Below are 12,620 nucleotides of genomic sequence, written 5' to 3' on the forward strand. Positions count from 1 at the left end.
TCTTGCTGCCTAAATATGAAGGAGAACACTTCTTCCTCACAAAACAACATCAACTTCATGTTGCTTTCCCTGTGGAAGAGGAAGATTTACCAACAAACCAAAGTATTAAAACACTAGAGAAGAATAAAACTCCTCTGATAGTGTCAGGTGTCCATGAGTATTTCATGGAGCCACTTTCAGAAGTCACAAGCTAAGAAGTGAAATCTTTTTAGAAAGAGCTGGTTGTCATAAGAAACACACAAGTGAAAGTATGTGATTCAGGCAAATTGTATCAATGAGCACTGAGTTTTCCCACAAATAAGAGTGAGTAAGCTAGTTTTCTGCAAAATTATCAGTATCAACCTAGCACTGGTAACTTTGCCAGTGGAGGGAGGTGTTGGGGAATCAGGGCTTGTTGCAGGAGACACGACAGTTTTCCTCTTTTGCCTGTTATGTTAGAGCTCCCTGTGAATACTCCATATACCGGGGTAACACATGACATTTTGTACAAAAACAACTACTAAGTGCTGGGTTCCCTTGCCGTGATCCCTTTTCTTGAGTATTTTCTATGAACCATATCCTATTAATAGCCATCTATCGAGACTTTGCATTTACTGTCAAACACAACTCAATGGGAGCAGAGAGTTAGGATTGCAAGGAAAAAAATCACAGGGAAGAGAAAAAGCAGCTCCCAAGGTTGTTTCCCCCACCCCAAGTTGTTTTCAGAGATCCATAATAAAAAAAAATTAGAGAAGCAAAAGGAAGGAGTGTACAAATTCAAGTAAATCTTGGATGGCAGCTGGCTGCCATCAAGCCAAGCAGGAAGCACTCTATGCTATTTTAAACCACAGAATACAGTATTGAGAGCAGTTTATAAAAAGAACTTTGTGGGAAATCATTCTTATGCAATTTTACTATAAAAATTACCTCGCAAAGTCATTATTTTTAGTCATTAAACGTTACTCATAAGCAGATGTTATTTGGTGGGCTCTTCTGAGTAGGAGTTTTTCTTATCTTCTTCAGAATGATCATTTTGCTGAAGTCAACAGCTATAGCCCTGATCTGGAAAGCATATTTTGATTATCAGGAATTTAGGCTCATTTGTGAATTTCAAGCATTCCAAAGAGCTCCTAAAATGTTGCTGCTAGCCAATAGGTCAACATCAGAAATCACAGGAAAATTGTATCAGTTTACTGCAACATAGGACACAATTGATAAAAGGTGGGGTTCGGACTTTGAATGAAATTAGTTTTCAGAAGAGAAAAGGTGATGTTGAACATAAATTATACATTTCAACATGAGTAATTTCAAGGATGCAGTGGTTTCTGTCAGAATATCTGGTGCTGGAAAAAGTAACACTGAATCTTACAAAATTATTATTTCATTCCACCTGGGAATATACAAACATACATACTGCCACTCAGAGAAGTCCAATATCCCATACAGTATGCAAACTTCTAATGGAAAGTCCCAGTTCTTCTTCGCTTTCCCAAGACTGCTTATAGATCCTTTCACCTCCCCTCCCAATTAGCCACTTAACTTACAGAGTCCAAGCATAAAACTGAATTTTGTTTCTGTCATTTTAAAAAACTCTCACGTTTAGATATTACTTCCCCATCACCTCATGTTTTCTGAGAAGTCAGTGAGCTGTCATCATCAAAGCTATCTAATCTTACCTGAGTATTCCACAGAGTGCACCTCTATAACTTGTGACAAAGCATTCCAAATCCATCCCTTTGACTTCTCCCCATGTACAAAAGCTGACTGTCAGCTGGTTTAAGTGGACATCATTAACTTTACTGCACTGAAGTGATTCAACATACACTACCATAGTTTTGAGTAGCCATTTTGTGACACACTGGAATATGGCTGAAGCACCTTTATATAGCAACTTTTCCAAAAATCCAACTGTTTTGTTTCTGCCAGCCTAGACCTATCAATAAAACTGCAATTGGATAACTGAGGTTCTTGGAGAAAAACTGTAAGCAGTAATCCTAAAACACAGGAGATACCACCAGAAAAATATGCTATGTATGTGTAAAAATGTATGACAATGCTTCCTAGAAAGTGGCACAGGGAAGAGAGAATTGCATGAACCATAATAAAAATTAAAAATAATTCATCAGTGACAAATATGCATCTAGTACCTATAATAAAATGCTACTTTAAAGCATATGTCAGATTTGGGCAGATGTAGTTCAGGTTTGCTTGTTGGATGCGATGTTGCTAGCCATCATCTTATTATCCATATTTTAAAAGCATACTGCTAAAAGTCAGAATTGCAACCAAGAAGCAGGTAAGCAGCTGCTGAAAAGCACCTATGTAGCACAATTTCCAAAGCATTCAACACCTGCAAGACAAGCATTACAGTAAGAACATGCAGCAAAAGCTGTCAGAGATCAGGTCTTTGTTAAATAACTAAGAGCTGCAGTGCTTACTGTTCACGTTTGTTGTAAACTCAAAATGTTTCCTGTGTTTCTTAGAGTAGCATTCAGTACTTTAGGTGTTACACAAGGAGTTGAAGATTATCATAAGCCCTCAATAAAAGTGTATAATAATGCAAACTTAATGCTATGCTTAAAATATATGAGCCATTTCTATGGTTACTTTCTTCTAGAGGGCATTTATAGAAGTACTTCCTGTACTTAGTATTTGAATTTGGGCAGCCACCTAACATTAAATTGTCATATATTACCACCGAAAACATTCAAAAATACCTTCTACTTAATTGAATAAAAAGAGCATATAAATGTGGGTTAACAAAATGGCCCATGTACCTTGGAAGCAGTAATTTGCATTAGAGAGTTACAGAAGGTGCCTCTTGCCACCCTTGTCCAGGGTTTGCTGTGAAAATCACTGCTACACCAGCCAGCCACCCAGAAACCTGCACTGAAAACAAGACCATGAGATGCGGTAACCTCATCCAAGAAAATACTGAAGTATGTTCTCTTTAAAGCTTAATTTTCAAACTGAGAACTCTGATTTTATATTTCTGCAGTATTTGTGCTAAAATTGTGAAAGAAAACAACCCTGTACTTTTCAAAAAACGCAGGTATGTGTATGACACGCTATGCTGTTTTATACATGCACATAAAACAGAACAGTTAAATTTTGTACATAAAGCAGAATTAAGTGGCAGTTTTGAAGGCACACAGAAACTGGAGACAGAATTCCCTTCAAATGTAACTTCTCTCAGGATCCCTTGGGAACCTACCATTTACTTGAAATTTAATTAAATGTTTTAATAATTGTAAAGAATAATCTTGGCTTCTCTGCAATTGCTTAAGAAAATGAATGCTGCAGCAATTTCTGAATGTAGTTGTCAGACATACTGTATTATCCCTAATTTATAAATTGCCATTTATTAAATGATGGAAAATTATCATCTTTGCACATGCTCAACCACTGCTAAACTACAGGCTGAAAAAAAGTCATTTTTGTATAACTCGTATTTTCCAGGTTTGAAGGGGGGGCTGGTAAAAGGAAATATCAGAAATAACGAGCCAGGTTCATTCTTGACATAACTCATATGGACAAACTGTAATTTCAGTAGAACATTTGCTCTACGATTCCCATAGCAACCTTAATTCTCCCTGCCTGGGTATCTGGAACCCAGGATGACTCAACCTTTACATGAATACAAAATTAAATGCACAGAACAAAGTGTAGTTTAGGAAGATGCTACTTATATGCACTCTTAAGTGACCTCAAACATATTGCAAACACAAGGTAAAGGTTCAGAGATCAGAGAAGTACTCAGCTCATGTTTATGTAATGGTAACAATTGGTTAATATTATTAGAAAAATTTCCATCTCCTCATCCCCCAAAGTGAGACAGTTAATGCTACTTACTGAATAATTTTTATAAGCACATGTGCATTTACTGCTCTGGGAGGTACTCGACTGAGACTGCCAGAGATTTAAGCACCCCATTTACCTCCCTAGGAGATATGCTTCTATTGACCTTAGCAGGACTAACTTGACATAGAATAAGCTGATACAGAAGAGACGTCTATAGACAAGACAAACACCTTCCAAAGAAACTGCCACAGAAAGCAAGAAATAACTGCATCTGTTCTACATGCTCTAAATTCTGTTTTTCTCTCTAAGGAGATGAAGGGCAGGCAATCACACAGATATTGCTGTACAGCCAGAAGAACATTTCTGTGTGCTCACACCGGTATTTTCACACTGTTGAAGAATCACAGGTTTCTAGAACAGGGGCCAACACCAATTCAGACGAAAGTGGAGAGGTAACACTCGCAGCTGCCCCTTTTAGACCTCACGCTAGGTTTGAAACTGGTTTATACCTCTACAGACTTAATGCCTCTAAACAAATCATAACGGCTCCTGTTAAAACCCAGCTGGGAGCCACCCTTTTGGTATCAACCAGCTCAGCTGCAACTGAGCTGTTAAATGTACCTGTTACACAAATGTGTATTACAACACTTCTCAAGTCGAAAAGTGTGTCCAAGCACAGTTAAATAGTAGCTGTAGTATAACTTACACCATCATGTTCTGTGCCAAATAAATATCAACTACTGAATTAAGGCTTAAGGGCTCATTCACTTTGTATTGACTTCAACTGACACAAAACTTACACAAAGAGTTTCTGCTGTCTTTTCTTCTGCTTCACTTTTCTTCAAGCTAAGAAGTACCACTGCTTTCTGAGAAACAGCTGGTTTTAGTTTGAGGGCTTTTTTTTCCCCCAAGCACTTTTACATTCCTCTTTTAGAGTGGAGACATTCTTCCCTTTTTCACACCCAGATAATTAAAGTGAAAATTTTCTGACAGTGAGTTTGCAGACAAATGGAAGTGTAAGACATACAATCCGTATAGAGATGCAGTATTATGAGGATGTAACCTCTTCAGTCACATATCTCATTTTCTGATTAGCATCCATCTATAATTAAAGACTACTTATCTTGTATATATGATGATGTACTCGATAAAAGATGATCAACAGGACGAACCTTTACTAATTTCTTATGTATCGTGAGGGATTGAAGGAAGTTATTTTTAATACAAGTCCAGGAAAAACTGGAGAGCTGTAACTAACAAAGGCTACTCCTCTGTGTTCTCTCCTTTCCTTTCCCAAACTTGCCACCACTGTATTATTTCGTCAAATGAACAGAATACAGGACACTTGGATTTCAAAACTGAAACAGTATAAACACTTTCTGCAGTATCCATGAGAGATGAACTGAGAAATCTGTCTAGAGTGTATTTACTACACTAGTTTTGAAATGCAGGAAGATTCTAGTTAAAAGAAACCAAAAACTGCCACAAAGAAAACATCACAAAAAAACTTTTTATACTAAAACATATCTAGAAAGAAAAACGGACATGATTTTAGGTAACTAGTTATATACCTGACTAACAAAGGCACAGCAATGATATGATGCTCACAGACTTGAGCAATGATACTGTAGCTGTAGTCCATGGTTATCAGCTCTCCCCCAATAAAAGCACCCACATTACTAGGCCAGAAAGATTGAAGTTAGCACAGTTCACCATCCTACCTCCATACCTTAGGTGAATATGAGATCATTTTCATCTTCTAAAAGCAAATATTTGATTTAATACTCATGCAGACCTAAAGGTCATCTTGTTACAAAGCAGCTCTCACCTTCCTGCACTCCAAAATCAAGGTGAGAACTGACAGTGAAAGCAATGAAACAGCATTTTCCCCACTTATACACAGTAATTTTACACAAAATTAGACATATACTTTCAAAAACACTTAAATTGTTAACATACTTTGTACATACTTCACACCGTTTAAGCATGATGTCCTGTTCAAGGAGCTGAATCCATTTTTTTTAATGTGCTCTTATTGCACAACCCACAGAACCTCAACACTATGCCAAATATCTGGAGCTACAGCACTCTTTTTGCTAGGACTCACATTAGCCCTTATCCATTGACCTTTCCACGTACATACTTTCAGAGAAACAAAAGGACAAAAGAAATTGAAATAAAAAGCAAAACCTGATTTTTTTCAAAGCTGCAAAGTAAAATCTGGCATAGGTCAAAAACCATCAAGATTTCCCCCATTACCAGCTTAAACATTTACTACAAAGCTTTTACATCAACAGGCAGCTTAGTGTATGTCTTCACATAAAGTTCACACACCTAAAAGTCCTTCAAGTCTAAATGTTTCCCCAAGTGGTTTAAGTAGCCCATCTCCTTTGTAACCCACAATGCTGCTTGTGCAGCACTGTAATTCTGTGACCCAACAAACACTTCTCCATAGACAACAGCATCCCTTTTTTGCTAGCGAGTCACAGCTCCTAACTTTGCTATCCAAATATTACAGTGACCTAAAGACATTCTCTTCTCACTCGAAAAATCCTCCAAAGTGGTTTAGAATCATCTCTTTCTCCCAGTAACCACATAGAATTGGACAATTGTAGCCTCACAAGATTGCTGTTAAACCTCACTCCATGAAGCCATGGGTCCAAGTCCTAGACTTCCCCATATTGTAAGGAAGGAAGCAAAGAACTATTACTTAACTACATAATTCCTGGAGGAATCAAACAGTACCTGTTTAAATATGGAAAAGGATGTGCAAGAAGCAGGACTGATATCTTACCAAAAAGCAGTCCTTTCCAAGTTATAGAACTGCCCACTGGCACATAAAAGAGATGTTGCACTGGTAGAGGCCTCGTGAAATCTGGATCCCCCTGTACCAAATGTTCAGAAACCCATGCAGATGTCTAATCAGGGTATCAAAAGTTGTAGCAAACATATTTCAAAGTGATCTGAAAACCCTTCACTGGCTTTTTTAAACTGTGGGAAGAAATATTTCTCTGGACTTCTTTTAGTTTTATTTCTCTAAGTGTCTGTAAATAATTAATATAAACTACTACAAAATCTTCACACACCTGGTTCTTTCTTGGTTCTTTAACAACAATAGTAATAACACTGGCAGAGGTTGTACAAGAGTCAGACACTCTCAGCTCAAATAAACACCATTCTGACCATTCTGTCACTATTATTTCATTCAGTGACAGCTAAAATTGAATATGAACTGTGCTGTGGCCACTTGGCTTAACCTTCCAGTTGATTTTAACCACCTACAGTAAAGAAATCTGAAAGCATAACTCTTAACATAAATTTCTAACAGGATAATAATATGCACAGTTTTAAAAACAGAATTAAATGTCAAGACCACAGAGACTTAGGTTGCCATAAAATCACTTACTAAAAAATTAGCTTAAAGTACCACTTTAATGCTAAGTTACGGTCCAAATAATGAGGTAGGATCTCTAATAATTCTGCATAAAGTGCAACACGATGCAGATAATTTTTCACAAGTTAATGTACGGTTAATTTTAGTTTTAATGTAACATTCCATAAATCAGTGTGGAGTGCACTATTAACACCAAGTTAATATAAGCAAAAATCTGATTTAAGAGAACAATATTAAACAGCATAAAAAATTAAACTACGATGAAAAGTAATGCTCCTGAGCACCTTTTCAACTGAACACTATAAAAAAGTAGGTCAAGTATTAAAACATAAAATTTTTATAACAGTCAAAAGCTCTATACTTATGCTCAATTTTAACTTACCAAAATTTGGAAAAAAAAGGTGAAATTTCAATGTCACAACAGAAACACTTATTACATGTGTCATTCTGCAGACCTAGAAAGTTGTATTTACTACATTTATATGATTTTGCATGTCAGTTTCGTGCTAAATAGATCTCTTAGCTACAATTAGTTTCATGCTTAAATTCTCGAGCCCATTAAAAATAAAACAAAATTCACCAGAACAAACCACAGGAGGAAACTTTATTTATTCTTACTGTGTTGTTTATTCTTATTATGAAGTGAAAAGAGAGGGAAAAGAACAATCAAGTATTACCAAACACCTAGCACTATATAAAATATAGGAGTATAGTCTCCCCTATTTGCAACATGGAGACAAACCTCACTTTTTTCTGAATAATATGGCCAGACCAAGGAAACTCAGAATTGAGTAGCAATTTCAAGTTCAACACTTTCTCGGGAACATTGTCCAAGCCAGCAAACACCACATGTGCCAAGTGAAGGATGACCCTTTTTGCAGTATTACTGTTTTTCAAAGATCTCAAATATAACACAGTAGCACTACCATACCATACCATACCATACCATACCATACCATACCATACCATACCATACCATACCATACCATACCATACCATACCATACCATTGCATGCTTCCTCTCATTTTCCAGAAGCAGATCAACCTTTTTCCATTGACTCAACTACTGTATTTGTAAGGTGCAAAATTAGCTAATGCAGTCCTATTTATAGAATAATTTTTAAAAACTTATTTGCATGTCGAAGTTTCAATGGCATCATTCAATCAGGAGAAAACTGGCATTGATCTATAATCCTTTTGCAGTGTCTTCTCTTCATCCAGATCATACTAAACAAATTTCAAATAAAAAGCAAAGATTTGGGTGTTGAGGGAAGGATTAATTCTCTCTCTCTCTCTCACTGTACTTTTAGCTCCTATTTTTCATTGTTTCAGATAAAAAAGAGGACTAGAATAGATTTAAGCACACTTTTGTGAGGACTCTGGACATACCTCTTTATTGATAAATTTAACAAGAGAGGAATCTAACAGTCACTGACTGACTCATATACCGAGCAAAGATATTCCCTGAAAACACAGGTATCATATACCCAAGTCTCTTGCATTCACTCTGGAGTAAAGGAGAGAAGAAAGTGCACAGAGCATGCTGTTGAAATAAAATCTGCTTTCCTTAATCTGGAAAAAACAGACATATCCTTTCACAAGATGAGAACAACATCAGTTAAGCATCCACTTTCTACACAAGACTGGGAAAGAGGGCAGAAGGTCAGCTTTTGCTACTGTCATGCTCTTCTTTAGAAAGCTGCACGCACACACAAAATATCCAATATATAAAAAGGTAAACTTCACTCATCATCTTATGAAATTTGCTTATGCATCATTCATCTTAGTACCATTTTCTCTCCCTGAAAAGCACTCATTTCCTTCAGCCATTACTGTATCTTCAATGCCTGAGGGGTTTTGTCATTATTACTTCAGCCCTCTAAAAGGAGCTGGTGCTGCAGCTGAGGTACCATTCATATCAAACAAAACGAAGTAATTACCTTTCGTCATTAGAGATTGAAGTCTTGTAACAGTTACCTTTTTTTGGAATGATATCACGTTGCAATACACTGCAAACAAGTGAGTCAGCAATTCAACTGGCCTTTTCTGCAGGGATGACACCCGACCTCTTACTCACTATTTTACTATAGGTTAATATTTATTTCTTCCAGGTATAGTTCTTTGCAACTGATGGCTTTTTCCATTCCCAACTTATGATCAGCACACACACTAATGCTCTCTTTTAAACTGCTTTCAGCCTTACCCAGCTTCATTTGACAAAATTGCAACAGCTCCCACTGTTGATTTTATTAACAGGTTTGAGGTGCACTCTGAATTCAACCTATGAGAGCAAATACATTTATTCCGCTAGTAACAACCAGGGGGAGACAACTGGTAGACAAAGACAAGAGATGGTTTTTAGAAAATAAACAGATGTGTGTTTTTTATAATGTAAATAAAATGTGGGTGACATTCAGACAGTGAGTTCTTAATTTCTAATGTTAACTAGAAGAAAAACAAGCAAACCTCCTCAGGATGTGTAACTTAAGCCTTCATTGAGAGCACACCCCAAAAATGTATTCAAATTCTTAACATGAAAGACAAAACAAAAAATAGTAAGAGATGAAAGATGAAAGTGTGTTCTGTGAAAATCTGCCATACTATTTAAGCTTGAAATTCTGTACTATTTTTTGTTATCTGGAAGACAGACTTAAATCAGCATGAGTTAAATTTCTTAAACGCTGGTACAAACAGGCTTTAAAAGAAACAAGCTTTCTTCTTTGGTTTTCATGCACTTTACACAGACAAACCATTTTTCCTTTCCAAGGACAGGAATATAAACTTGACACAAAGTTAAGACTACGGCAGTATAGCAACAAATTGCTGAGTGTGGGGAGCTACGCCTTCATTCACACAAACGTCAGACTAATTCAAGTAGATTTTTCCAGCTATATATAAATGCTTCAGGGCCCACTTTCCAGGTATCTGAAAGCTGCACGCAGCTTCAAAGACATTTTCCTCCAGTACTGCAACATCACTGCAAAGTCTGGGAGCTGTTGCCAATCTACTTCACTTTTAAGCATGTGCACACACCAATTTTAACATCAGCATAAAAAAAAAAAATCTGTATACACCCGACCTGAAGCTGAACCAGACCTAAAGCCCACCTCTTGCTCAGCAAGGGAATCAAAACAAAGCAGTCATAAAGTCGGAAACAAAGAGAATTGTCAACTTGTCATAATCAATTGCTTATTCTAAAGCAAAATAAGCACTTCCAGGTTATAGCCAAACAGCAGATGTTTCTCTCTTACCTCTCGGACTTCATGGAGTTGACCAGGTCGCTGGCTCTTTGCTCTTCGAGCAGCTGCAGGTGATTTGTGATGTGTGATGGTTACAACAGTTGGCCCACTTTGATTCGTGTATTTCTGGCCACTCGGAGATGCAGAATTAACTGTCCCAGGCGGCAGCAGAGATGAGCTTCTACTTCGTGAGGATGAGATGCTCTAGAACAAGCAACAGAACTGTGGTATTAGCAACCTTTACACAGCTAAAAATTTACAATTCAGGCTATACATTTGTATTGTTCTACTTTTCTCACAAACTTAAATCTGGAGGTGTTACTGATTTATTCCTTCTGAACCATAGGCATGGCTCACCATAATGTTCTTGGAAACATTAGAGCTATTGCCTTTGTTTCTTGGCTTGCCTGAAATTGGTCTTTGCAAAAATCTTCACCAATCCTTACATAACAATATGCTTCTTAGTTCTTACAATCCTACTTTTTAGGAAAGCTTAGGAAAGATTTTGCAGACAGAGTAACAACAATGCCAACACAAATATTTTTAATGAAGCCATTGATCTACAATTCACCAAACTGGTGTGAACACAAGGAAGAAAAAAAAATCGTAACACTTGCATTTTATGAACTTCTGAAACAGTGTAGTATTGTTTTCAGCATCAGAGGAGGTGCACACAGCAATTAAACACTAATGTTTGAAACAAAACATGGCTTCAAGAAATCAACACATTTTGGAGTAAGCTCAGGATAAACCCCATATACAAAAAAGGCCAGAAATAAATCTCCAACAGTACCTGCAGTATGAATACTTTTAACATACAACCTATAAAATCAGTCAGGACATTTGGTTTTTACCTAACCATCTATCAGAGTTGTTATCTCAGTTTGCCCTCCACAGACCTCAAATACAAGTTATCCTGGAGGTCTGTAGGACAGCAATTCTCAATCAAGCTCAGACGGGCATCAGATCACCATGGGACATCGTATATAAAAGTGCAACATAAAAAAGTTTTTCCCTTTTATTTGAACTGTTGATTGCATCTGTAAGGTTCAAACCGAAACAGAGTAAGTTTCACCTCATGAAACAAAACCAATTCAGAGACTAACATTAAGTAGCACTTTAAGACACTGAAGAAAATACACAGCCCCTTGAATAGAACACCTCTCCACCTCTCCTTCAAACCCTGCACAAATAACAATGGCAACCTACAACATTGCTAAGACAGTCACCATCAACACAAAGTACTTCTCCTGAGCCTGCTGGTGAGTACACAAAAGTATTTCTTGGGTATAATCTCTCTTCTTATACCTTACAAATCACTTTTTTGCAATTCTGTGGTAATCTTAAAACCAAGGTGAAAAGGTTCCAACTACCACTGCAGGTAAAGTCAGACCTCATGTTACCACTACGCTGACTGTAAAGGACAAGGCAGATTATTTGGCACTGCCAAGGAGGAGAAGTGAAACAAGTAACACAATCCCTCTGCCACCAGCACACAAAACTACACTTCAGACTTTTTGAAGGTTTAAAAAATGGGTTATCACATTGCCAGTGTGCAAAGAACTACTAATCTCATAGAAATAATTATTATTCCATTGGTCTAGACTTAACATTTACAAATCCTTCCAAGAATGATGGTCTGACTGTTTTTGAAATGAATATATTCTTTACTACCATGGCCAATAAGATTACAATAATAATCATTTGTTCAAAAATTATCCACCCTGGCTGATAAATCACAATTGCATTAAAACTGGATTTGACTCTAAGGCAAAAAAGCAGCACGAGATGTAATTTGTCAGAAGGGCACAGAAGGTTGCTAGGTTTATAATTCATCTTCCATTTGAGAGAGCACAGCTTAGACATAACTAAATAAGAGTCAGAGGAAAAGGTATTTGAGAGAAAGAAGGGGATGAGGGAAACTGAATTTCTTTTTTCAAACATATATTCCAGAGAAAAAGGGAATTCCTAGTATATAAGAGCAGAATACACCTCACTAATGTTTGTTTTTCAAACTGACTAGTATCAGAACCCTTCTAAACCAAATTTAGGCTTAAAGGAAGAACAAGATAATTTTATCTTTTAGTTGAAAAATCACCTCTTTTAGATTAAGATAAGTTATTTTTGTTTCAGAATGAAATCTTTTGAGATTCACTGACATTTTAGTATCATCCTATCACAATAATAAAAATACACAGCTGCTACTT

The 12,620-nt window shown here is 36.8% G+C and overlaps 1 protein-coding gene across 2 annotated transcripts in view; it reads right to left on the minus strand.

Annotated features, from left to right (window-relative positions):
* OSBPL10 (oxysterol binding protein like 10) overlaps nt 1–12,620 on the minus strand; it is a 113,037-nt gene that overhangs the window by 58,720 nt on the left and 41,697 nt on the right. For both annotated transcript variants that reach the window (XM_014884054.2, XM_088164481.1), the window contains exon 4: nt 10,426–10,617. In XM_014884054.2, the coding sequence (XP_014739540.2) occupies nt 10,426–10,617 (192 nt within the window). The remainder of the gene's footprint in view (nt 1–10,425; nt 10,618–12,620) is intronic.

This window comes from Sturnus vulgaris, chromosome 1, assembly GCF_052056855.1.
Source record: "Sturnus vulgaris isolate bStuVul1 chromosome 1, bStuVul1.hap1, whole genome shotgun sequence".
Lineage (NCBI taxonomy): Eukaryota > Metazoa > Chordata > Aves > Passeriformes > Sturnidae > Sturnus > Sturnus vulgaris.